Source organism: Microcebus murinus, chromosome 16 (assembly GCF_040939455.1).
Source record: "Microcebus murinus isolate Inina chromosome 16, M.murinus_Inina_mat1.0, whole genome shotgun sequence".
Taxonomy (NCBI): domain Eukaryota; kingdom Metazoa; phylum Chordata; class Mammalia; order Primates; family Cheirogaleidae; genus Microcebus; species Microcebus murinus.
This window is the reverse complement of record NC_134119.1, coordinates 488,830-515,107: the sequence shown is the minus strand read 5'-3', so window position 1 is coordinate 515,107 and position 26,278 is coordinate 488,830. Positions and strand designations below refer to the sequence as shown.

General features: G+C 55.3%; 3 protein-coding genes across 8 annotated transcripts; 2 read left to right on the top strand and 1 right to left on the bottom strand.

Moving 5' to 3' along the window:
* Positions 1-600: 600 nt before the first annotated feature.
* On the bottom strand, positions 601-5,784 carry ARFRP1 (ARF related protein 1). 3 transcript variants are annotated; one of them, XM_012773005.2, is made up of 8 exons: positions 5,650-5,784; positions 4,879-4,972; positions 4,554-4,641; positions 4,279-4,361; positions 2,271-2,352; positions 2,035-2,105; positions 918-1,018; positions 601-849 (listed from the first exon to the last, which is right to left on the bottom strand). In XM_012773005.2, exons 2-8 carry the CDS (start codon positions 4,969-4,971, stop codon positions 762-764), a joined length of 606 nt encoding a protein of 201 aa, XP_012628459.1. In that variant the 5' UTR covers position 4,972; positions 5,650-5,784; the 3' UTR covers positions 601-761. The 3 variants fall into 3 exon arrangements, with proteins under 3 accessions (XP_012628459.1, XP_012628458.1, XP_012628457.1); XM_012773004.2 differs by having other exon boundaries at positions 4,879-4,977; positions 5,650-5,783; XM_012773003.3 differs by having other exon boundaries at positions 4,879-5,060; positions 5,650-5,778.
* On the top strand, positions 5,750-23,367 carry ZGPAT (zinc finger CCCH-type and G-patch domain containing). 3 transcript variants are annotated; one of them, XM_012772986.3, is made up of 7 exons: positions 5,750-5,882; positions 6,323-6,990; positions 20,882-21,015; positions 21,231-21,386; positions 22,194-22,313; positions 22,382-22,787; positions 22,960-23,367. In XM_012772986.3, exons 2-7 carry the CDS (start codon positions 6,401-6,403, stop codon positions 23,096-23,098), a joined length of 1,545 nt encoding a protein of 514 aa, XP_012628440.1. In that variant the 5' UTR covers positions 5,750-5,882; positions 6,323-6,400; the 3' UTR covers positions 23,099-23,367. The 3 variants fall into 3 exon arrangements, with proteins under 3 accessions (XP_012628440.1, XP_012628441.1, XP_012628442.1); XM_012772987.3 differs by having other exon boundaries at positions 5,838-5,961; XM_012772988.3 differs by lacking the exon at positions 5,750-5,882 and adding an exon at positions 5,901-6,026.
* A 529-nt stretch (positions 23,368-23,896) lies between these two features.
* LIME1 (Lck interacting transmembrane adaptor 1) lies at positions 23,897-26,278 on the top strand. 2 transcript variants are annotated; one of them, XM_076010801.1, is made up of 6 exons: positions 23,897-23,980; positions 24,744-24,858; positions 25,029-25,086; positions 25,156-25,243; positions 25,376-25,680; positions 25,765-26,278. In XM_076010801.1, exons 2-6 carry the CDS (start codon positions 24,761-24,763, stop codon positions 26,248-26,250), a joined length of 1,035 nt encoding a protein of 344 aa, XP_075866916.1. In that variant the 5' UTR covers positions 23,897-23,980; positions 24,744-24,760; the 3' UTR covers positions 26,251-26,278. The 2 variants fall into 2 exon arrangements, with proteins under 2 accessions (XP_075866916.1, XP_075866915.1); XM_076010800.1 differs by having other exon boundaries at positions 25,029-25,243.

Below are 26,278 nucleotides of genomic sequence, written 5' to 3'. Positions count from 1 at the left end.
TGCTTCCTGCTCCTGTGGGTAGGGGCTGTGCTGTGTGGGGAGGGCTCTGAGGACCCCAGAAAGGATAGTCTAGATGCCTTGTCTCTAGCACGAGGGGGAGGGGCATTTAGGTACCTCCAGGGACCCCCATCCCTAACTCCCTCCATAGGAACACAGGCCCAACATCACTGACCTGGGCCCCAGGGAGCCCCTGCCGCCTGCTGCTCAGGTCTCGGCCCAGTGGATCCAGGCCCCTACCACCCCCCAACCTGTCGGGGGCCACATAAAGCATCAACCCCCAGCTCTTCCATCTCAGCTGCCTCTCCCCGAGGGATTAAAATGCGGCGATGTCGCCAGCGTGCCTGGGAGTGGGTCTGTCTTCCCAGGCAGGTCGCCTCAGCCCTGTTCCGAGGCTGTGACAGAACCCAGGGCCCCAGCTGGCCTTTGGGGACATGGGCCAGGTATTCCTTGAGGCCAGACCACCACCAGGGTCAGGGGCAGAGCCCGGTGAGCAGTGGACACGCCGGCCTCCTCCACAGGCGAGCTGGACAGAGCAGCCCTGGGCGCTCTCAGGGGCCTGGCTGCCAGACTCCCGTCCACAGAGGCCCTGGACGCCAGCACTTCTGGGACTCGGAGGAAAATGTCTTACGGAAACACAAAGCAAAGGAAGAATCACAAAGCAAAGCAAACCCAACCCCAGGGTTGGTGGCACAGGGGCCGGCAGGAAGGCCACTCCTCCAGCAGACGGGGATGAGCTGTCCCTGACAGCACGCCAGCCACACCTACGTGATGTCCCTCTGCCGCGGCGGCCGGTGGACGTTCCGCACGACGCACTTCACCATCCACTCGATGCCCTCGCGCACGCCTTTGCTGTGGAGACAGAGGGCGTGAGGCGGGGCAGCCGTGGCCCCCAGACCCCGAGGAGGAAGGCCACTCACCCTGTGAGGGCGGAGCAGGCCTGGGTCAGGCAGTCTCGCCGGCCAATCTTGCAGGTGCAGTCACTGAAGGCGGTCTTGATGTCGGGGATCGAGAGGCACGTCTGGGGGCAAAGTTATGAGAAGGCAAGTCTGCGGGGAGGCCAGGACCCCGTCCCGCCTGCCGACTTGGGGCTCTCAGGGCATTGGTTCTTCACGCTGGGAAACGGCGTGGGCAGAGCTCAACCAGGGCTCCAGGATTTCCCACATGGAGGCCACAGGGGCCAGGACCCTGAGCTCAGTCCCCGCGTCCACACACAGCTGATGGTGCCTGGGGATGACCACACACGTCCACGTGCAGCTCCCACGAGGCAGCTGCTCAGGAAACCGGCGTCACGGGTCACGGGACCACCCCCACCAGTCCCTAAGGGTGAGCTCCCTCCCAGGTGGGGTGCTGAGGGCCGAGGCCCTGGTGATGGAGGGGCAGGTCCCAGTGGTCCCCATGGTGGGCAGGAGGCAGGGCTGGGAAGCAATGGCATCTGCAGTCATGACAGTTTCTGCTCATGGTCACCTGCCCAGCCCTAAAAGCATCTCCACCCTCCCCTTTCCTCCAGGGGAAGCCCCCGGCCCTGTACCAAATGCCCCCATCAGGAGGGATGGTGGGGGAAGCCGGCAGGGCAGATGGGAAGTGAACCCAGACCCTGGGCTGCTTCTGTCTAGACCCCCTCCATGAGGACAGGGACTCGGTGTGGCCAACGTCCCCTGCGGGGCACCAAGAGGCCCCCAAGTTCCAGGAGGCAGGGCTGGCATGGATGCCAGGGCAAAGGTCGCAGAGACAGGTTCAGGTTAGGGCCGATGCCCAACCAGGAAGCCACAGCAGCACTTCTGAGCCCAGAGCTTCCAGCTGTGTCTCCCCACAGCCTGGCCACACCCCCTGGGATAGGGCATGGCCACCCTCCAGAGGGGGGAGGGTGTCCTGCGTGATAGGAAGAGGCCCTGGTGGGGGGGCAAGCCTCTGGTGGGGGGCAGGGCTGCCCTGGCAGTGGCAGGGAGAGCACAGGCCTGGAGAGCAGCGTGCACTGGGCAGAGCCAGGGCTTGGCCGAGGCGTGGAGCCCAGTGACGAGGAGGCAGGGGGCTCACCTCCACATCCTGCTTGTTGGCCAGCACCAGGACAGGGACGCCACACAGCGCCTCACTTGTCACCACCTTCTCTGGGGAGGAGGCAGAGGCAGCACCTGGCACCCAGCACTCCACCGGCCCCCCTCGTACACCAGGCAGCATGTCCCCGGCAGGGACACCTTCCTGAAGGCCCATGGGACGTCCAAACCCAAGCTGACCCCTCCCCCTGCCCTCCCGCGAGCCACCAGGCCACTCACCAAAGGCCTGCTTAGATTCCACCAGCCTCTCCTCGTCGGTGGAGTCGATGACGTAGATGACGCCATGGCACTCTGCGTAGTACTGGAAGGAAGTGGTGGGAGGTGGGACTGCTGCTGCCACCCTGCCAAGGGCCGGCATGGCCAGGTCCCCATGTCACAGCCACTGTGAGGGGCCCACAAGAGGAAGAGGAAGGCAGAGGGCAGCAGGGACTGGGCCACCCAACTGGATGAGGTCTGGGGGTAGAGGTGCCCCCAGACCCCTGTGGGAAAGGCTTGCTGGCCCTGGCAGGGGTGGTCACCCCCTTCCTAGGGACTGCTCCTAAGAACCTGCATGTGACCCCTGGCCTGATGGTGGCCACAGAAACACAGGGCTTGGGGCTGGAGGATCCCAGACCACAGCTCCATTCCTGAGGGAGGAGTATCCTCCTCAGGCCTCATGCTGGCACCTGGTGCCAGGGGCGCAGCCACATGGACGGCAAGCCTGACAGGTGCCCAAGGGGAGAAGCAAGCTCTCCGTGTCTGGATGGGGCCAGCACCACCCAGCTCAGACCTCTGCAGGATGGACCCAGTCAGTCCTGGGCTCACAGGTGTCCAGTGGATTGGGGCGAGACAGAGCAAAGACCCACATGGCCTTAGGTGTGAGTCGGAGCCCAGGACAGGACCAGTGCTTCTCTGTCCCAATCAGAAAAGAACATGGGAAACCGTCTGCGTCCATGCGGACCACCACAGCAGCACATGCTGGTGACTTCCCAGGGCTAGGCTAGCTCTCCCACCCGGCATGAGCACCCAGGCCCGGAACACGACACTGACTGGGCAGGATAAGCTGGTGGTCACTGTGTAAGGACCCCCACACCCCCACCCAAGATGTGAAACAGCTGGTGCTGTGATGAGTAGGTACACCGTGCACCCCGCCCCAGTACCGGACAATCTTCTACACCCGCGCTTCCCAGTGGTGACGGAGCCCAGTGCCAGGTGTCCTGGGCTCTGCAGGCAGCAAGTCCCACACAGAGGAACTTCTCTGGCCTAGCAACAGGTCTGGCACAGAAGTCACCAGCCCGGCTGGGGACTGGCAGGCGGGGCTGGCTGTCTCACTGCCAACACCCAGGAGCTGGCAGGCCCTATGGTGTTGGCCTCCACGGTGGGAAGGGCAGCTCTGCGGGGTCTGCAGCAAGCCCACCAGGAATCAGCCTCCTGTGGCTCCTGAGCACTTCACGTGCACCTGGGCCCCCACAGAGACAGGCACCTGACTATGGGACCAAACAGAGGCGCCCACCACAGATCACCCTGCAGCAGCCACAGCGAGGTGGGAGTGGCATGTCTGGGAGTGGCAAGTGTGTCCTCATTTTCTGGGGAGTGGAGGGTCCTCAGGGTCCCCACACTTTTCTCGGCCTGAGAAACAGAGTACCCTGACTGCTCTGTGACCTGACCAGCTACTCATTTTCCCTGCAGGGTCAAACCCAAACCAGGGCTTTAAACATCCCCAGGCACTTGTAAAAGTGTTTAGCTTGTTACCCAAAACATTGAAAGAAACTAGCCCTGACTCCAAACCAAATTCCTTGAACCCCCCTATAAACTCCATACTCTGAGCCTGTGGCTGCAGACACACCTGGATAAAACACCCCTTTCTCTCTCTGTCCACCTGAGGATGCGCTGCAGCATTCTGTAAGTCAGTCCCCTTGATAAATGCTTTGACCTAATCACCCTAGCGTTTAACGGGTCTTTCCTTGGAATCCCAACTGGCCCCATCGCGGGATGTTTGGGGCACTCCACTGTGCGAAAGTCCCCTGCTGCTGCTGTTGGGCGGCTCCAGCTGTAGGTTTGGCAGGGACGAGGCAGGGAGCAGTTAAGGAACCTGGGATAGGACTGGGGAGAAAAACCTCAGGAACAAAGTGGGTAACGAAAGCTGCTGAGGAGGAAGAGGCCAGGGGCACCACCTGGAGAGAAATGGCAGCAGTGGGGGTGGGGGATGCCAGTGCCCCCCAGGGAGGGTACCTGGTGTCTGGCTTACCTTGTCCCACAAAGACTGCAGCTCCTCCTGCCCCCCTAAGTCCCAGAACATGAGGCGAGCCTTTCCCACGTCCACAGTGCCGACTGGGAAGAGAACAGGCAAGGCTCGTGATCTTAGTCCTTGACGTGCCAGGTCCTAGCTCTCCCAGGGGATGGAGCCAACCACTCTGGTGCCACTCAAAGGCTTGGGCAGAGGCCTGGCAGACAGAGCTCTGGCCAGTGGACATCACAGCATCCTCAGGGCCCCAAACCCACATCTCTAAAGCACCCCCTTACTGTTCAGACCCACGGTGGTGGTGATTTTGGACAGACTCATCCCCTTGTAGTTCTTGTTAAACCGGGTTTTTGACTGCTCCAGGAAGGTCTGAGGAGAGAGGGAGAGATACACATAAGGTAGGGACTACTAGGATAGTTTTCCATGTCTGTTTCCCAAATACCCTTTCTTAAGGCTATTTCTTGAAAAACAAAAGCAAAACAGAGCAATGTTTTGCTCCACTGTGGTCTCAGGAAGAGTCTGAGTTCTGTCTGGGCAGTGAACATGCAGCCCATAACGTAAAACCCAAAGGTCACCGCTGGGCAGGGAAGGGGCCCTGGCACCTACCGTCTTCCCAGCATTGTCCAGGCCGAGGATCAGGATGCAGTACTCGTCCTTCTGGAACATGTACTTGTACAAGCCCGACAGCAGTGTGTACATCCTGCTCTGGGCACCACAAGAGATGTCGCGGTGCAGTCAGACACGCACCCCACCGCCCACTGGCTTCCTGTGTCAGTCCGTCCTGCTCACTGACCGGAACAAGAACCCGGGGCCATTCCTGACTCCTTGGCCCTTTCCACCCTCTCACTGTGAGAATTCTCAGCTCTGCCTCCATAACTTCTCCCAGATTGGCCACTTCAAGTCATGCCACTCAAAGCAAAGACTGTGATCTTTGGGAATATAAGCCAGTTCTGGTCCCTCTCCTGCAGGAACTACCTGGCAGGCGTCAGCAGGGAGCTCACAGGTCCCCCGGCCCCGCCCTCCCGAGGCTTTTCTTCCACCGGCCGCACGCGGGAGCAGAGCGCGCTCGCCGCCGCGGGCCGGGCAGCAGCACCTCAGGCGCTCGGCCCCGCGCTCCGCCTCGGAGCCGCAAGCAGCCGGCGCGCGCCTCGGCAACGCTACCCGCCACCCCCTCCCCTGCAAAGGGCAGTGGCACGAGGAGGCAGCCTCAGGGCGGGTGGCGGCGGGGACAGGCTCCCGCGGCAGGATCCTGGACTGGCGGCCCAACTCCGACGCCCACGCCGCGGCCGCCACGTTCGGGCTCGCAGGCAGACCCGCGCGCCTCCCCGGTCCAGACCGCCGCTCGGGCCCGTCCCCGCCGCACAGCCCACGGCCTACCTGCGCCCGCCGCGGCCCCGGAGCCGCCGGAACCGCCGCGCTGCACCCGCGCTGACCCCGCGCGGGGCCTGTCGGGACGCGGCCCGGACGCCGGGGCAGAAGCGGAGGTGCGTCCCGGCGGCCCCTGCGCTCCACTTCCCAGCTGCACCCGCGCCGGGCACTTCCGGCGGTGGCTCGGGAGGAAGTGCTGGCCGGCTGCAAGAGCGGAAGGGGACGCCGGGCCGCTCTAGCCGGTGAGGCCGGCGGACTCTCTATGGCGGCGGCTGGGGAGCTGCGCGGAGGCGGAGCCCGGCCGGGGACAAGCGGGCCGCGGTGTGCGGGGACGGGGCCCGGGCCTGGGCGGGGACGGGGTCCGGGCCTGGGCGGCGCCCGCCTCGGTTGGTGGGCTCGGCGGAGGGAGGCGAGGGCCGGCGTGGGGCGGGCGCGGGCGGGGCCGCCCGGGAGGGGCGGGCGCTCGAGGCGACGGGGAGCCGACCTGCCTGAGGACCCGGGTGCCGGCCTCGCACAGGCCTGGCCTTCCCACTGGGAGCGGCTCCCTCTGAGCCTGCGTTCTCCTCGTCCAAAGGGAGACGAAGCCGGGCTTGTCCCCGCAGGCTGTTGCGAGCACCCGGTGAGAACCTCCGCTCGAGTAAGGCGGCAGATCCGGGGCTCACTTGGCTTCTCTTCCTCGCAGCTCTGGTCGCACAGCTCCTCTCCCAGGCCCCGGGACCCGCCCCTGCCTTCCTGGGGAAACCAGCATCCCTGCCTCAGGATGGACGAGGAGAGCCTGGAGACGGCCCTCCAGACCTATCGTGCACAGCTGCAGCAGGTGGAGCTGGCCCTGGACGCCGGCCTGGATCCCTCAGAGCAGGCCGACCTGCGCCAGCTGCAAGGGGACCTGAAGGAGCTGATCGAGCTCACTGAGGCCAGCCTGGTGTCCGTCCGGAAGAGCAAGCTGCTGGCCGCACTGGATGAAGAGCCCCCAGCCCAGGCAGATGCAGAGTACCTGGCTTTCCAGAAGGCCATTGCTGAGGAGGTGGAGGTGCCAGCAGCCCCTGCAGGAGAATTGGAGACTGTTCCTGCAAGAGAAGCAGGGCCAGAGCCCTCCAAAGGCAGGCAGGAGGAGGAAGAGAGAGAGGACAGTGGCGATGACGAGGACGAGTTGAGCGGGACGAAGGTGAACGCCCCCTACTACAGCTCGTGGGGCACCCTGGAGTACCACAGCGCCATGGTCGTGGGCGCGGAGGAGGCTGCAGACGGCTCGGCAGGAGTCCGGGTGCTGTACCTCTACCCCACGCACAAGTCCCTGAAGCCCTGCCCTTTCTTCCTGGAGGGGAAGTGCCGCTTCAAGGAGAACTGCAGGTAAAGGGTCTGCCGCCAGATGCCCACAGGCTGGGGAGCGAGGGGCCTTCTGTGTGCTTGCAGTTTTGTCCTCGTGGGGTGGGTGGGTTTTACAGCAGTGTCCTTGTTCAGGTGTCTACTTGGTATTTCAGTGCTAAATCAAGAAGTGTTTGAACAGAACGGGACCCCGACCTATTGTCAATTTTATTTTCCAGAATGCAACTTTTAGAATTTACTTTTCCTATGGAAATTGTCAAACATGCAAAATTAGAAAGCGTAGTGTAATCGCTGCCTGTGGTCTATCATCCAGCTTTAATATGTATCAACATTTTGTTAATCCTGTTTCATCTGTTCTCCCTGCCCTAGTTTTTACTTTTCCTGGACTATATTGAAGCAAATTCCAGAAATTACTGGGTTTTTCCTACCTATAAATACCTCAAGGTGCACTTCTAACCTAACTGATAAGAGTGTTATTAAAAGAGTAACTTCCATATCATTATACCTGACACATTTAATGGTGGTACCTTGTTCATATTCAAATACCCACAGTTGTTGCCATAGTGTCTTTTTTTTCTTTAAATCTATAGATTTATTTTTGATCCTTTTTACTTTCTCTTCAGAAGGAGTATTTACAAAAACTTCTAGTAGGTGATTTTCTGTTTTAGCCAATAATACTACAGTGTAACCATCTCTAGTTTTTTGTTTGTTTGTTTGTTTCATATTTTTAGTTGCCTGGCCAAATTTCTTTCTTTCTTTTTTTTTTTTTTTTATTCCATAGAGCTGGGGTCTCACTCTTGCCCAGGCTGGTCTCCTGAGCTCAAGCAGTCCTCCCGCCTTGGCCTCCCAGAGTGATGGGATTACAGGCGTGAGCCACCACGCCCGGCCTTATAGACTTTTGCTGGATCCAAAATCTTATTTGGCATATCTCCCCTTTCCTTCTTTCTTGGGGAGTTTTATTAAAGTGTACCACATGTGCAGAGAAGTGCATGATCTGTCAGTGCTCAGTGAGTTTGCACAGTGGGCACACCCTTATGACCAGGGCCTGCCATTAGTCTCTTTGGAGCTTATCCGTGTCTCCATGTGGTGTCCCCTGTGATGAGAGTCTGATGCATCCTAAGGGTGCTTCCTCTGTCTGGGCGCTGTTCCAAGACTCTCACACATATTTGCTCACCCATGCAGTAACCCTGTAAGGTAGGCCTTGCATCACTCCCACTTGACAGATGAGAAGCAGGAATGGAAGTGCTAAGTGCCTGGCCCACAGCTGCTGGGCTCAGAAGGGCTCTGAGTTGCCTCAGCCAGAGTCCCATCCACTCTGGAGCTGCTGGCTGTGTCAGTATTAGGCTCGATCTGAAGACTTTGGGAGCATTTTACAAACACTCTCCTTGCTACGACCCAGGACAGATACGTTATTTTCTTGGATTTGCTTTGGATTTTTTAAAACAAAAGAAAACAATACAGGCCAGGTGCAGTGGCTCACACCTGTAATCCCAGTAACTTGGGAGGCTGAGGGGCGAGGATCTTTTGAGGCTAGGAGTTCGGGACCAGCCTGGGTAACATAGAAAGTCACCATCTCAACAAAAAATTTAAAAATTAACCAGGTGTGGTGGTGTACACCTGTAGTCCCAGCTACTTGGGAGGCTGAGGCAGGAGAATTGTTTGAACCAATGAGTTCGAGGCTGCATTGAGTTAATGATTGAGCCACTGGACTCCAGCCTGGACAACAGAGCCAGACCTTGTCTCTTAAAAATTTTTTAAACAATATATAGATAATGTTAAAGTACCCTTTGTATCACATCCCCCTCTTCCTCCTAAGAAGGTGTCATTATCACAACTTTGGCATATATCTTTCCGGTGTACCGTCATGTGTCACCTAACAACAGAGATAAGTTTGTTGTCAGGCAATTCTTTTTCTTTCTTTCTGGTTTTTTTTTTTTTTTTTTTTTTTTTTTTTGAGACAGAGTGTCATTCTCTTGCCCTCATTAGAGTGCAGGGGTGTCATCACAGCTCACGGCAACCTCAAACTTCCAGCTCAGGCGATCCTCTTGCCTCAGCCTCTTGTTGTATACATGAATCAAAGCCCTTTTGCCTCTGTCCACAAAGGGGACACAATAATCTCTCTCATGTTAGCTATGTCCTTTTCTCTTACTCAAGTTTCTCTAATTAATTACTACTTTCTTTTTTTTTTGAGACAGAGTCTCTGTTGCCCAGGCTTGATGGCCATGGTATCAGCCTAGCTCCCAGCAACCTCAAACTCAAGCGATCCTCCTGCCTCAGCCTCCTGAGTAACTGCGACTACAAGCGTGTGCCACCATACCCGGCTAATTTTTTCTATATATTTTTAGTTGTCCAATTAATTTCTTTCTATTTTGAGTAGAGACGGGGTCTCACTCTTATTCAAGCTGGTTTCGAACTCCTGAGCTCAAACGATCCTCCCGCCTTGGCCTCCCATAGTGCTAGGATTACAGGCGTGAGCCACCTTGCCTGGCTTCTTGCTTTTTCCAGTAAGAATGTTTTGAGAACAACATGTTGATATTTGTAGAACTATTCATTTTAACTGCTGTGTTATTTTCCTGCATGTGACTATACAGCATTTTCTTTACTCTGTTCCCTTCTGATGATTCCAGCTTCTGTTTACTGCAGTCATGTGCAGTGGACATCCTAGTACATGCCTTCTTTTGCACTAGTGAATATTTTTCTAACAGATAGCAGTATGGAGAGAATATACACCTTTCTGATTTTGTATGGCAGTGCCTGTGCCTAGTCCTCTCCCTGCTTGCTCACAGTAATGTTTCCTGACTTTCAGATTTGTGCCCACTGAAAGCTGAGGAACTGGCATCTGGACTGGATTAGTATTTCCTTGATTATTGGCAAGGTTGAACATCTCTTCACACGTTTGTTAGAACTTAATCTCTCTCTGTCTTCACCTCCACGTCTGTAAAATGGAAATGAGAACTGTTTCTTGCAGTCACTGGCAGGATAGAGTGCATTAACATGTGCAGAGAATTAAGAACAGTGACTAACAAAGAGCACACACACAGTAAATTGTTTTTACCTTGTCATTGTAAAATAAATTCAGATACAAGAAGTAGACATACAGTACAGGGAATCATTATTAAGTGAACACCCTGTCATCACTCAGATCAAAACTATAACTTTGGCCAGGCGTGGTGGCTCACGCCTGTAATCCTAGCACTCTGGGAGGCTGAGGCGGTAGGATCGCTCAAGGTCAGGAGTTCAAAACCAGCCTGAGCAAGAGTGAGACCCCATCTCTACTAAAAATAGAAAGAAAATTAATTGGCCAACTAAAATATATAGAAAAAATTAGCTGGGCATGGGAGTGCATGCCTGTAGTCCAGCTACTTGGGAGGCTAAGGCAGGAGGATTGCTTGAGCCCAGGAGTTGGAGGTTGCTGTGAGCTAGGCTGACGCCACGGCACTCTAGCCCAGGCAACAGAGTGAGACTCTGTCTCAGAAAAAAAACAAAATAAAACAAACAAACAAAAAAAATAAAACTACAACTTTTCCAACCACCCCGGAAGCCCCTCCTTGTGCCTCAACCCCAAAACCGCCTTCTCCCTCCTCTGAAAACAGCCACTGTCTTCACTTGTGCGATCATCGCCCCATGTGTTATTTATGGGCTGTCACCCCAGCGCAACTGTGGTGTACGCACTTTGGTTCAATCCTGCTCATTTCTAACACTGATCATGTCTGAACCTGGCGGTCTGCATGTGCCTCCATGCTTTTCTCGTCCTCACAATCTCACTGCTGGAGGGCCCGACCCTGTGGCCACCCAGTTGAACAGCCACGTGGCAGTTGGAGATTTTTGCTATGCTTGTGTGTTGGCAGCAGGAACCAGGCGCTTGATCTCCAGGTCCAACCCCTTTGGCAAGAGTCTAGGTGCACATTTCTTCTGTGACGTCAGCAGCCATTGGTGCGTGATGCCTGGGTTCGCTGGCCCGTTAGGGACGGCCGAGTGCAGATATTTAATACTTCAGTTCTGCCAGCGCATCTTCGTTCATTGGTGGGAACGAAAGCGATGCTCTTCCTCAGCTACAGCTTGGCTCCCCGGGGGCACGGTTCATGCAGAAAAGGCTAAACAAATGCTGGATTTTTCTATTTAGTTTACTTAGTTTCCAAGATAATGCATTGATTCTTTTTCATCCTGAGAAGGTGATGGATTAGCTTTCAAAAAACATTTAATACCCTCATGAACTCATGGATTTAAGTATTTTTTATTTTTTTGAGACAGAGTCTCACTGTGTTGCCTGAGCTAGAGTGCCATGGTGTCAGCCTAGCTCACAGCAACCTCAGACTCTTGGGCTCCAGTGATACTCCTGCCTCAGCCTCCCAAGTAGCTGGGACTACAGACATGTGCCACCATGCCTGGCTAATTTTTTCTATATATATATTTTTTAGTTGGCCAATTAATTTCTTTCTATTTTTAGTAGAGACGGGGTCTCGCTTAGGCTGGTTTCGAACTCAGCAATTCTCCTGCCTCAGCTTCCTCCCTCAGCTAGGATTACAGGCGTGAGCCACCTTGCCCGGCCTTTTGATGAATTTTAATCTACTGCAAGTCTAATCCTTGTTTGGCCCTAAACTGCCCCACCTTTGCCCAGTGGGCGGCTCTTCAAGTTGACTCCTGCATCCTTCTGAGGGACCTCGGTGGTCCTTGGTGGCCCCTTGCTGTCTGGGAGGCAAGGTTGGGGTCCAGCCAAGTCTCCTAGAAGCAGCCAGGCCTGGTTGCCTTTATTCTTTGGAGAGGTCCTCGCCTTGTTGCCCAGACTGGAGGGCAGTGGCACGATCACAGCTCACTGTGGCCTCCAACTCCTGGGCCAGGCGATCCTCCTGCCTCAGCCTCCTGAGTAGCTAGGACTACAGGCCTGCACCACCACACCTGGCAAATTTTTCCATATTTTGTAGAGACAAGGTCTCACTCTTGCTAAGTCTGGTCTTGAACTCCTGGCCTCAAGGTATCCTCCTACCTCAGCCCTGGTTTCTTTAATAGATGATGTTTCAAGACCCACAGTGCAGCCACTGGTTGCTGATTGTCACTGGGTCGAGTGTTGTTCCTAAGTCATTTGGTGGACAGAGCTAGGAAACAGAGGTGGACACATGCATGTGTGGGAGCACATATGTACATACGTGTATGTGTGCATATACATGCAAACCATATACCTACATTTTCAAAGATAAAATGCCTTGTAATTTCACACTGATATTTAATGACTGTAGTGGGGTTTTTTGTTTGTTTGTTTGTTTGTTTGTTTTGTTTGTTTGTTTTTGACAGAGTCTCACTCTGTTGCCTGGGCTAGAATGCTGTGGCATCAACCTAGCTCACAGCTACCTCAATCTCCTGGGCTCAAGCGATCCTCCTGCCTCAGCTTTCCAAGTAGCTGGGACTACAGGCATGCACCACCATGCCCGGCTAATTTTTTCTATACATATTAGTTGGCCAATTAATTTCTTTCTATTTATAGTAGAGACGGGGTCTCACTCTTGCTCAGGTTGGTTGAGCTCAAATGATCAAACTCCTGAGCTCAAATGATCTGCCCGCCTCGGCCTCCCAGAGAGCTAGGATTACAGGTGTGAGCCACCGCACCTGGCCTAAAAATACCTTTTTACTAAAAAATACAATTATTTGAGCCTTCTGCAAGTCGAAGTCTCCTTGCTGGTGGAGGGTCTTGTCTCCCTGTCGGTGCCTGGTGACTGATCAGCCTGGTGGTTGCTAATGGTTGGGGTGGTTGTGACAATTTCTTAAGACAACAGTGAAGTTTACCATGGCGACTGACTCTTCCTTTCATGAGAGATTTCTCTGTTGGAGTCAGGCACAGTGGCACATGCTTATAGTCCCAGCTACCTGGGAGGCTGAGATGGGAGGATCACTTGAGCCCAGGAATTCGAGGCTGCAGTGCACTATGATTGTGTCTGTGAGTAGCCACTGCACTCCAGCCCAGGCAATATAGCAAGACTCTTTTTCTTTTCGTTGGTTTTTTATTTTTAATCATTATGAGTACATAATATTTGTATATATTTATAAGGTGCATGTGATGTTTTGATACAGGCATACAATGTGTATTAATCAAATCAGGGTAATTGGGGTATCTCATCTGTTAAAGAATGAAAAAGGATTTCTAGCCTGAGCAACATAGCAAAACCCCATCTCTACAAAAAATTAAAAAATCAGCTAGGTGTGGTAGTGGCACCTGCAGTCCCAGCTACTCAGGAGGCTGAGGCAGGAGGATTGCTTGAGCCCAGGACTTGAGGTTGCTGTGAGCTATAGTGGGGCCTGGGATCCTGTCCTAAGAAAAGAAAGATTTCTCTGTATCACGTGTTGCTGTTTGATAGCGTTTGTCCACAGCGGAACTTCTTTCAGGATTAGAGTCAGTCCTGCTGCTGCTTTCTCAGCTGAGTTCATGTGATACTGCCAATCCTGTGCGGTCGTTTTGACAGTGTTCACAGCACCTTCCCCACGAGTCGAGTCGAGTCGATTTCGTCTCAAGGAGCTGCTTACTCTGCTCACCTGTGAGAAGCCACTTCCCATCTGTGAAGGTTTTCTTACGAGAGTGCAGCGTCCCAGTCGCGTCCTCAGGTTCCCCGTCTAATTCCTGTTCTCTTACTGTCTCTGCCACGGCTCCAGCTACCTCTTCCACCCAAGTCTTGAAGCCCTCCGTGTCTCCATGACAGCAGACTTCCAAAGCCCTGCCGTGTGATGTGTTGGCTCCCGTGAATCACGGGTGTTCTTAACGGCTCCTAAAATGGTGGGTCCTTTCCAGAGGAGTCAGTGTGATATTTTGAAGGGAACCTTTTATTTTTTCCTGAGCAGTAGGCCTCCACAGTGGTCTTAAAATATTAAATATTAGTACACTGCGCTGTAAGCAGATGTGCTATCATCTAGGATTTGTTTTTCCATTTCTAGAACACAGGCAGAGTAGATTCAGCATAATTCTTAAGGGCCCTGGGATTTTCAGAATGGTGAATGGGCATTGCTTCAATTAACTTCACAGCTGCATTAAACCCTAACGGGAATCAGCCTTGTTGAAGGTTTGAAGCCAGGCATTGACTTCTCCTCTCTAGCTATGAAAGTCCTAGGTGGCATCTTCCAACAGAAGGCTGTTTCGTCTGCACTGAAAACCTATTGTTAGTGTGGCCACCTTCATCAAGGATCACAGCTAGATCTTCAGGGTGACCTGCTTCAGCTTCTCCACCAGCACTTGCTGCTTCATCTCATACTCTTATGTTAGAGAAACAGCTTCTACCCTTAAACCTTATGAACCAACTAGCCTCAGACTTCCTTGTGCAGCTTCCTCACCTCCCTCAGCCTTCACAGAATGGAGGAGAGTCGAGCCTCGCTCTGCATCAGGCTTTGGCTTGAGTGCCTGTTGCGCTGGTTTGATCTTCTGTCCAGACCACTCAGACTTTCTCCGTGTCAGCTCCAGAATTTCTATTTGGTTCCTTTTTATAATTCCACTTTGTTAATAATTCTCCATTTGGTTAGACATTGTTCTTCTGTTTTCTCTAGTTAATTATCCATGGTTTCCTCTAGTTTTTTAGCACATTTATATTTCATTTAAAAGCTTTGTCTAGTATGTCAAATGTCTGTGAATACTTTCTGTTAATTTCTTTATTTCCTGTGAATGGACCATACTTTCCTATTTCTTTGGAAACCTGGACAGTTTGAATATTATAATGTGGTTACTCTGAAAATCAGATCCTATGCTCTCTGCTGGGTTTATTGTTGCTGTTTGTTGTGGGCTGTAGTTCCCTGTTTAGTAACTTTCTAACCTATCTTTGTAAAGACCGTATGCTGTCATAGTCCTCATGGAAGTCTCTGTTCTGTTAGGGTGGTGGTCAGCTAGTGACTTGACAGAGATTTCCTTAAATGTCTGGAGTCAGAAAGGAAAAAACCTCTTCCACCCTTTGCAGATCGGCACTGGGTTGGGGCACTCCCAGAATGGCTGGTCACGCCGTGCCCACGCTCCTCTGCCTTTGTTTCCTGCTGACGTGGAGGAAGAGGATCAGCCAGGGGTGAAGGCTTGGGCGTCAGGTGTTCCCGGGCGTGTGTTTAGCCCTGGGGTTGTACACGGATCTCCAGCCATACGTGGCAGCGTTCCACAGCCCTGTCCTCTTACGTGGCTCTTTCCCCAGCCTTTGCTGCCTGTCACCCAGCCCCAGCCAGCTTCAGGTGGCACGTGCCATTACGTGCCTTCAATAGGCTGCTCTGGAGGCCGCCCAGCCCTGAGAGAGCTCCAGGAAGGTGAAGCAAGGCACACCCTCAAGCCAGCCTTTCAGAGGGACGCCAGGAAGGTCAGAGCACACAAGCACAGTTCTTTGAGAAAGGGTCTGTATCATCCCCTCTGGCACCAAAGCCACACCAGGAGTGTAGGTTGCCTTCCCACGGCCACCTGGAGCCGGGGAACAGCAGACGGAGGCAGAGCGGCATCAGTGCCGCAGCTCTCTTGCAGTGAAATCAGAAGCTTCTTACTTCATTGAGCATTCATCTTGTTAGAGCCCAGAGTTCCAAACGTTGATTGTGGCAGTTGTTTGTTTTGAGACAGGGTCTCGCTCTGTCACCCAGGCTGGAGTGCAGTGGCATCATCATAGCTCACTGCAGCCTCCAACTTCTAGGCTCAAGCGATCCTCCTGCCGCAGCCTCCGGAGTAGCTGGGACTGTAGGCTCATGCCACCATGTCCGGCTAACATTTCTATTTTTTTGGTAGAGACAGGGCCTCGCTATATTCCACTGGCTGGTCTTGAACTCTAGTCTCAAGCGATCCTCCCACCTCAGCCTCCCAAAGTGCTGGGATTACAGGCATGAGCCACTATACTGGGGCTGATTGTGACAGTTTTTGACAGCTTAATTGTTGCTTTAGTGGAGAGATGGATTCTTGGATCTGCCTACTCCACTTCTAGTGACATCCATCTCTGTTATTAACGTTTTTTAGCTATACTTTTTTATGTTATTTTCTCAGTGGTTGCTCTTTCCCTTAAGTAGCTCTTTCCTCAGCCTCACAATTACAACGTGCATTTTAAAGTGTCATCGTGCTGTCTTCTGGCTCCGTTGTTTCCAATGAGACATCATCTGTCAATCAAACTGTTGTTTTCTTGTACATTGAAAAAACTTTTTTCTCTTGCTGCTTTCAAGATTTTCTCTGTCTTTGGCCATTAATAGTTTGTGATGTGTCCAGGTAAAGAGCTCTTTCCGTTTATGCTATTTGGGCTTGAGTAAGCTTCTTGGATCTATAGATTAATGTTTTATTTTATCAAATTGGGGGAATTTTCATCCATTATTTATCAAATGACTTTTCCTGCCTCTCTCATCTCCCTGTGGGACTCTTGCTGCACACTTGCTGGGGGGTCAGTACCGGCATGTGGGTCTCTGAAGCTCTGCTCGTTATTTTCCATCTTTTTTTCTCTTTACTCTTCAGATTGGAAAATTTCTGTGGACTTTTTTCTTCTGCCATCTCAAATCTCTTGGGTTCATCTAGCAGATATTTTTTTTAAAAAATAGGCTTTATTTTTTTAGGGGAGCTTTAGTGTCGCAGCAATATCGAGGGGTGGCACAGAAATTTCCCAGGTACCCCGGCCCTGACCCACGCGCAGCCCTCCCCATCACATGACCACCCCACACCAGCGTGACACGAGCCTACTGACGTGTCACTGGCACCCAGGTCTGTGGTTGACTTCGGGGTCACTCTTGGTGGTGCACGTTCTGTGGGTTTGGGCAAACGCATAATGACGAGGACCTACCACTGTAGTGTCACACAGGGCGGTTTCCTGCCCCCGAATCCTCTGCTGCACCTGTTTGTTCCTCCGTCCCTCCCCCAAGTCCAGTGAACTTCCCTGTCGGTGATTATGCTTTTCAGCTCTGGAATTTCCATTTGATTTATCTTATGTAATATCCATGTTTTTAAGATTCTCTATTTCTTGAGTAGTTGTCGTCATATTTTCATTTAATTCTTCGGAGGTACTTACAGTAGCTATTTTGCAGTCTTTGCTAAATTTAACATCTGGCCCCGTGCAGAGTCAGATTCTATCAACTGCTTTTTTCCTAAATATGGATCACACATTCCTGTTTGCTTTTCTCATCATAATTTGCTGAAAACTGGATGTGTCAGATGATATATATCTGGATTATGAGTTGTTTTCCTGAGTTTTATGTTGTTTGTTTTATTTTTTATTTTATTTATTTATTTTCTTTGAGACAGAGTCTCACTCTGCTGCCTGGGCTAGAGTGCCGTGGCGTCAGCCTAGCTCACAGCAACCTCAAACTCCTGGGCTCAGGCGATCCTCCTGCCTCGGCCTCCTGAGTAGCTGGGACTACAGGCGTGCACCACCATACCCGGCTAATTTTTTCTACATATTTTTAGTTGGCCAATTAATTTCTTTCTATTTTTAGTAGAGCCGGGGTCTCACTCTTGCTCAGGCTGGTTTCGAACTCCTGACCTTGAGCAATCCTCCCACCTTGGCCTCCCAGAGTGCTATGTGTTGTTTGTTTTAATTAAGTTTTATGGACTAAACTGCAAAACTTGTCTCCCTCTACATAGTGTGCAGCCTCTGGTATCTCTGCTTAGATTTCTTTTTTTGGTGGTTTTTTTGTTTTTGTTTTGAGACAGTCTTACTTTGTTGCCCAGGCTAGAGTGAGTGCCGTGGTGTCAGCCTAGCTCACAGCAACCTCAGTCTCCTGGGCTCAAGTGATCCTGCTGCATCAGCCTCCCAAGTAGCTGGGACTACAGGCATGCGCCACCATGCTCGGCTAATTTTTTGTGTATATATTTTTTTAGTTGGTCAATTAATTTCTTTCTATTTTTGGTAGAGACGGCGTCTTGCTCAGGCTGGTTTCGAACTCCTGACCTCGAGTGATCTGCCCACCTCAGCCTCCCAGAGTGTTAGGATTACAGGCATGAGCCACCGTGCCCGGCCTCTGCTCAGATTTTTTAATTCATGTTTATCTTTAATCCTGGCTTCCTGGGTATTGCTTCCGTGTCTGTGCATGTCCTGGTCAACCAGTGATTTTGGCGGAGGTTGTGCTCAAACACTTCTAGCCCAAAAGGCGTCCCTGCTCAGCCACTCAAGCTGTGTGGTCAGGGAGCAGAGTACAAGTTCAGCCAGTCCCTGGCTTTCTCTGCTTTCACTTTCCCATGGCCTCTCGTGGAGCCACTGACACATGCAGTAGTTCACTAGCGCTGGGTTCCCCTGCGGCTCTGTCACATTCAGGTCTTCCTGGGCCAGCCCGGTGCTCATCCCGACTGACGTCACAGCCCCAGATGTGATCGGAGTTAGTGCCCCATTGGTTTTTCATCAGGTTAATCACTGAACTTCAAGGCCCAGGTGTCACTGCTGTTCCCCATCCACCCTCTGCTGCTGCTTCTGCAGCCGGCCCCTTACAAGCAACACTCAGGTGTGCTGACCAGGAGCGAGCAACACTCAGGTGTGCTGACCAGGAGTGGGAGCAGGTTGCAGCCCCAGGTGCAGAGGCTGAAGACTTCCCACTGTTCTAAAGCTAAGCAGTTTTTCCAGAATAATCTCTTCTCAGTGCGTTGTCATCTTTGGTCAATTTCCAGAACTCTGAATGGGTGAGTTTTGACAATTTTGTCAAGTTTTACATTGTTTTTCCACAGGAAGGATTCAACAACCTTTCTACTCTGCCATAGCTGAAACTTAGAACCCACTTAAGTTCAAAATGCTGTTTTCGGGTCAAAGCCTTTACTTTCTTTGGAATGTATTTGAGTGAGTGTCGAGAGGTGGGTGATTGAGTTGGGGTCTTCTGTATATGAAATCTAGTTTTTCATTTTTCCTTGTGAAACCGCGTTTTCCCGACTGCATGGTCCCGCCTCCGCCGAGCAAGGTTGCCCTGTGTGTGTGGGTGCCCCTGTTCTCTGTTCCAAAGTCATTTCGTGGCTGTGTCATTAACTGCTCTCCAAGGCTGGAAATGTAGGCGTTTCCAGGTTTTTCATATTTGATTAACATCCTTGTGGCCAAATCTTTGCAAACGTTATTACTTTAAAAAGATCATTTCTTAGAAGCACTTGCTGGGTTAAAGAGGATACCACATTTTAAGGCTTCTGATACTATGGGATATTCCTCCAGAAAGGTTTGATTAACTGATGTGGAGTGTGCGTCCAAGGGGGATGTTTAGTCACCTTCACCTCTGGGTCTGGCCCTCCCCTTTGAGCATGTTCTTTGGCTCCCCAGGGAATGGGCCTTTTCAGCCCGTGTCCACTGCAGTGAGGTTGGGGCACGGCCTGACGCTGCTGGAGCCACTTGGTCCTTGGCACTGCCCCGTGTGGGAAGGAACCATCCGGAATCCTAGGCTGGAGAGGCATCGGGCATCTCCGTCTCCCTGTGGGATACCCAGAACCCTTTCCTGCCGTGTCTCTGGTTTCCACCCACTGGTTTCTACCTGGGAAGACAGCCTGTGTCATGCGGCAAATGCCAGTTTACTGGTTATTCCTGCAGGGTTAGGACAAGTAGAGGGTGGTGAGCTGTTCATGTCTTTATTTGGCAAAGTTCAAGGTGCAAGTCTGTCCCCGCATTTCCTCTTCCTTCTCTCTGTCTTGGTTTTGTTTTTAATTTTATTCGCTCACTGGGTATCTCAGAGTTGAGGCGCCACTCTTGTGACTGGAGGACCAGGCGTGTGAGCACACGCCCACGCACCCAGCGCACCTGCCGCCTGCTGGCTGCTGGGGCCTCGGCAGCCGTCATCGCAGGGCTGCTGCCACCTCGGTCCTCGCGCCCAGGACGCTGCTTGGAGTGGCACTCTGTCCTGAGAGAGAAAATGCAAGCGTGTTCGTGTGTGTATGTTGTGTGTTGTGTATACAGTTGGCCCTTGGCATCCATGAGTTCCACATTCATGGATTCAACCAACCATGGATCGAAAAATGTTTGGGGAAAAAAGGATGGTTCCTTCTGTACTAAACAACTTTTTCTTGTCGTTATTCTCTAAATACAACATGACCACTGTTTACGTAGCATCTGCTTTGTGTTATCAGTGACCCAGAGATGGTGTCGAGTCCGAGGGAGGATGTTCTCTGCAAGTGCCGCACCATTCACACAAGGGACTCGAGCACCTGTGGGCTCTGATCTCTGAGGGTGGTCCTGGGACCGTCCCCAGGGATACCAAGGGACAGCTGTATATGTATATGCAAGTGTGCAAGAGTATATATGTATATGTGCATATGTGTGTGTGCATGTGTGTGATAGCATATGTATATGTGTGTATGACAGCATGTGTTTGAGTGTGAACATGTATGCACATATTTATGTGTGTGAGAAAGTATATATGTGTGAGTGAGTGCATGTGTATACCTGTGTGTGAGTGCATGTGTATACATGTGTGAATGAGTGTGTATACGTGTGTATACATCTGAGTGTGTATGTGTGTGAGTGCATGTGTATGCGTGAGTATATATGAGTGTGTGTATACGTGGGTACATGTGTATATGTGAGTGTGAGTGCATGTGTATATTTGTGTGAGTGCATGTGTATACGTGTGTGTGAGTGCATGTGTATACGTGTGTGAGTGCATGTGTATGTGTATGAATGCATGTGTATGTGTGTGAGTGCATGCGTATGTGTGTGAGTGCATGTGTGTACATGTGTGAGCGCATGTGTATATGTGTGTGAGTGTATGTGTATACATGTGTGTGAGTACATGTATATACCTGTGTGGATGCATGTGTATACATGTGTCTGAGCGTATGTGTATATGTGTGAGTGCATGTGTACATGTGTGTGAATGCATGTGTATACATGTGAGTGTGTGTGCGTGCATGTGTATGCCTCAGTGTGTCTGTCTGGCTCCCTGCCTCTCTCTCCCTTCAGGGCAGTGTCCAGGTGGATGAGCTCAGTGCTCCTGGGCTCACCTGCCCTGCTGGGCCATGTCTCAGCCACTGCCGCCTGTGCCCTCTCTGCAGGTTCTCCCACGGGCAGGTGGTCTCTCTGGATGAGCTACGTCCCTTCCAGGACCCGGACCTGAGCTCCCTGCAGGCCGGCTCTGCGTGTCTGGCCAAGCACCAGGACGGCCTCTGGCACTCTGCACGCATCACTGGTGAGGCTGGCGCTGTCTCTGAGCTGCAGGGCTGTATCTAGGGTCCTTCCTGGACCCCTCCCGTGCCTCCCGCGTGTTGTTACCATGTGGCCACTCCCTGCCTCCTTCGGGGTGGGCGTCAGGACTGTGGCTCTGGGCCCCAGATGAGCGTCTTGCTCCTGACTTGCAGCGAGGCTCCCGACCGGGGCTGACCTGCAGCTTGTCTCTGCCCCCAGATGTGGACAGCGGCTACTACACAGTCAAGTTCGACTCGCTGCTGCTGCGGGAGGCTGTGGTGGAGGGGGACAGCATCCTGCCTCCACTGCGCACGGAGGCTGCAGAGTCCTCCGACTCGGACAGCGGCGGCGTGGATGACTCCAGCTATGCCCGAGGTGTGGCAGCAGCTCACGGTGCCGAGGCCAGGAAGGTGGGGGTGGTCACCCCGAGACATTGGGGGGCAGTGACTGGCTGCTGTGAGGCCCACTGTGCTGGGGGAGGCACAGCTGCGGGCCGCTGGGCCCCAGGACACGGGGGAGATAAGAGGCAAAGGGCTTGGAGCAGATCTAGAGGCCTGAGACACAGAGGCCAGTCTTTGTCTTCAAGAAGTCAACAAGTGGTCTCGCTGATGGGAGGCCGTGGCCATGGCAGGGGAGGGGCCACCAATCCTGGAGCCACCAAGGGAGTCTCAGGGACCAGTTGGTGGACATAGAGTGCAGGAAGGACCAGCCCCTCCGGGTAGCTCCCAGACTTAGGGCCTCGTGTCTGGCGGCCTCAGCCAGGGTGAATATTCAGGAGTAGGAACTGGGGGCAGTGTGCAGCCCTCGGAGAGGTCAGTTGGAACCAAGCCTGGGAGGTGCCCCCAAGCGCCTGTGATGGGAGTTGGGGTTGCTGAAGCCCCACGTCCACGTGATCGAGGAGAGGCGTGAGCCATAGAGGTGCGGTTGGCTACTGTCTGTGAGGGCAGGGGAGGGCCTGTGAGGGGCCCCGGTGCAACCAGGTGCCGCCCTGAGGGGTGGGAGCTGCAGCAGCCCACTGTGCATTGTCTCATGCCCACAGCAGGCCTGGGTGACTGTCGGGGAGCCCTAAGTGTGGGGATTAGGGCCCTGCCCAGTGGCTGAGCTCCTGGGCTGACACTGGCCAGAGCCCAGGGCGCTGTACAGACCTCTGACCTGGCCAAGCCGCTGCTCTGTCTCCTGCAGTGGTGGAATCCGGCCCTGCGGACCCCGGGACCTGCAGCTCCGCCTTCGCGGGCTGGGAGGTGCACACGCGAGGCATCGGCTCCAGGCTCCTCGCCAAGATGGGCTACGAGTTTGGCAAGGGTGAGTGTGCGCTGGCCTGGGAGGGGTGCCGCTGCAGCAGCCGTGGTGCCAGCCTATGTCTCCCCCAGGCCTGGGCCGGCACGCGGAGGGCCGAGTGGAGCCCATCCACGCCGTGGTGCTGCCTCGAGGAAAGTCGCTGGACCGGTGTGCAGAGATCCTGCAGAAGCGGACCAAGGGTGGCAAGGCTGGCGCCACCAGGCCCCCCAGGTGCCGGGGGAGGGCTGGTAGGCCCGGAGGCCGCCCGCCACCTCGGAATGTGTTTGACTTCCTGAACGAAAAGCTGCAAGGCCAGGCTTCAGGGGCCCTGGAGGCTGGGGAGGCCACACCAGGGAGCAAGAGCAAGGACATGTATCATGCCAGCAAGAGCGCCAAGCGGGCCCTGAGCTTGCGGCTCTTCCAGACCGAGGAGAAGATCGAGCGGACCCAGCGGGACATCCGGGGCATCCAGGAGGCCCTCGCCCGAAATGCCGGCCGGTACCTGTGGGGCCCCACTCAGGGCAGAGGGTGGGCCCGGTGGCCATGCCCACCAGACGTGTACAGCAGTGGTCACTGGACCCAAGCATCTGGCAGTGGGCACAGCAGCCTGGGGAGTGGGGGCCTGAGGGTGTGGTGCAGGAGCCCCTGCTGACTGGCTGCCCCTCCCTAGGCACAGCGTGGCGGCAGCCCAGCTGGAGGAGAAGCTGGCAGGAGCCCAGCGGCAGCTGGGGCAGCTCCGGGCTCAGGAGGCGGGCCTGCAGCGGGAGCAGAGGAAGGCCGACACCCACAAGAAGATGACTGAGTTCTAGAGACCCACGAGCACCATGGACAGAGCATGGGACCCCAGCGTGGGCTGCCCTCAGGAAGGCCTGCTCTCACCGCAGTACCTCAGACGCCCCTGAAGAGGGGCCAGCCCACTCCCAGGCGAGCCCGCTCAGTTGGCCTTGCTGGCCCAGGACTTGCAGATGCTGCTGAGTGGAGATGGGCCGCAGGGTCACATCTGGACACTTGTCTGCCGAGCCTGTCTGCCAGGGTCTGGGCACCTCCTTGCCCAGGACATTAAAGCGATTTCGCCGCAGTGTCTTTCCGTGGAGACTCGCTGGCCACGGGGTCTCTGGGGAGAGAAGGGGCCGCGCAAGTGGCGACGGCCAGGCTGGGCCGGAAGGGCCTGGGTGAGGCTGCCACCCCATCCAGGGTCGGAGGGCCCAGGAGGGCCAGCACTGTCCCTTTTCTGACCAAGACGGGTCAGAGCTGGGGGTGCCCGCCAGGCTGGCTGACACCCACACACGGGTGGAGCGTGGTGATGCTCTGGTGGGTGAGACGTGGGGACAACTGTGGCCCTCGATGGGCTGCTGAGAGCGCCTAGTGAGGCAGGTGGCCCCGGCTGCCCTCACGGCTCTGGGGACTCCGGCCAGTGCTCAGTGGCCACTGACCGTCCCGTTCCCTGCTCTGCCTTCGTCCCCGTGTGTGAGGGGACCTATCGGGGCTCTCAGAACAGCGAGGGCTAGAAGCGCACACTCATGGACTCCGTCTAGTCTAGACCCAGGAGAGCGGCCGAGGCAGGTGGGTGGGAGGCAGCGGGGGAGGTGCTCAGAGCCGCAGGGGCAGGAAGTGAGGTGGGAGCTCAGTGCACAAAGGCCTTCCTGGCCTGTCCCAGACAGAGCTGAGGAGCAGCCTGGCCCACGGCCTTGGTAAGTGCCTGCTCCAGCCTCCAGCCCAGGCAGGTCCTAAGCTCTTGGTGCCCACCGAGGTTGAGGCATTAGAGGACTAGGGTCTGAGAGGACCAGGCCCTGCCGGGTCGGGTTAGGCAGCTGGGCCTTTTGGGAGAGGATTCCACTCCCCGTGTCTGGGCAGACTGGCATCGACCTCCAGAGACCACCCCTCTTACCTCCCAATTCCTGCCTCCCTGCTGCCAGACGGTGCCAGTTGTGGGTGTCCCTCACTCCCCAAAGCTCTGCCAAGCCCCCAGGAAGGGGACAGATCCTGTGGCAGGGTAGGAGAGCCGGGGACAAGTGGGATGGGGGCACTTGGTGCCCACAGCAGCCCCTTCCTGCCTCCCAGCTTCTTGGGGTGCTGGGCTCTGTAGTGAGTGGCTTGGGGGCACCACCTGAGATAAGGGGGGGCACCCCTGGGCATGGGTGACCACCGAGGGGCCCTGGGGCTTCCCCAGATCTTGGGTTTGGTGACCACAGCTGGCCTTAGCACCCAGCTGCCCTGCCCCTCCTCACTGGCCATGCTCCGTTGCTGTGGTCACCCTCCCCGGCTCCCATGGGGCCAGGCAGAGCACCCTCCACTCACCTCCCCAGGAGCCCCAGCCAGAGGCGGTAAGGTGGGTGCCTCTGGGAGGGAGGGGCTGTGAGTGTGGGGTTTCCTGTGCTGAGTCAGAGCCCAGGGGGAGGGGCCAGGCTGGTGCCCTCAGCCTGCCCACAGTGCCCCTCTCTCTTCTGCCCCCAGGCCCCTGGCTTCACAGGATGGGGCTGCAGGTGCCCTCAGCCCCTCCTGCACTCTGGGTCCTAGGGTGCTGCGCCCTGCTCCTCTGGCTGTGGGCGCTGTGCACAGCCTGTGGCAGGTACGTCCATCTGTTGCGGGTTTACTCCAGGGCCACTTGTGGCCCCCTCCGCTGCCCAACCCTCGAGGGGTTAGAGGCAAGTCCCTGCGCCCATCTCTGTGCGTGCCTCCCGAGGCCAACCACCCCTGCCCTCACCTGCCTCCCTGGCCTGACAACGCTCTTGCCCCCAGGAAGCGGGCGCGGAGGCCCTGGGCTGGGCTGCAGGGCAGCATGTTGCCTGCGGAAGCGGTGAGTGCCTGCCTGCCCCGGGGCCAGGGCGGGGCCGGCTGGGAACCGACCTGCCTGCTTTGCCCCCAGGCACTGCTGAGACCAACGCAGCTTGGCTCCCTCAGCAAGTCGGACACCAGGCTGCACGAGCTGCACTCGGGGCCGCAGGGTGGTAGAGGTGAGCAGAGCTGCTCTGAGTCTCCGAGGGTGGGGTGTGGGTGGCTGGGCAGGGCTTGCTGCACAGCTCCCCTGCCCTGGGCCAGGCTAGCTCCTTGCTCCCAAGTGACCTCTGCCCTGACCCCACCCCCAGCCCAGCGGCCTGTCAGCATGGATCTCCTTCGCCCGCACTGGCCAGAGATGTCCAGGGCCCTCCCCAGGCTGCAGGCAGCCACCTCTGCCTTCCCACACCGAGAGCTGCCCCAGGGCCCACCTGCTGCCTCACCCGCCATGGGCCCCATGGCCACCTATTCCAACGTGGGGCTGGCCGCCTTCCCCAGGGTTGGCCTGGCAGCCAGTCCTGTGGTCGCTGAGTACGCCTGTGTCCAGAAGCTCAAGGGGACAGAGCAGGGCTCCCGAAAACAGCAGGGGAGGGCCAAGGAGTCTCCAGCTGCTCAGGTAAAGGGGGCTAGGGTGGGCATGATGGGTGGGGCTGGGCAGAGTGGATGGCACTGATACCTCCTGTCCACTTCCTTGCTCCAGGTGGACATCCTGTACTCCAGGGTGTGCAAGCCTAAAAGGAGGGACCCAGGACCCACTACAGCCCCGCTGGACCTCGAGGGCAGGGGAGCAATTCCAGCCCTGGGGGGTGACTCGGCCTATGAGGCCCTCCCACTCAGGGGCCTGGGTGTGGACAGCGGACCCCTGGAAAACGTGTACGAGAGCATCCAGGAGATGGGGGCCCACGCGTGCCCAGAGCCCCCAGCTCTAGCTGTCAGCATTAGCGGACATAAGCTGGACACCTGGGCACCCTGTGTCCACCTGCCTCAGCCCAGGGAGAGGCTGGAAACCCCTCCCTGCCCAGAACACTCCAGCGCCCACGTTCTGTCCTCCACAGTGAGGCCCACTCCGCCTCCCCAGCGGACAGCACCAACCCCAGACCTCAGGGCTGCCGGGCTGTGCCGCCCTGGACGAGCGAGCTGCTCTGATGGCGGGGGCCTCCCGGCCCCGGAGGAGGCCCGCGTCTAAATAAATCGCATCGCAGGGGGTAACACGG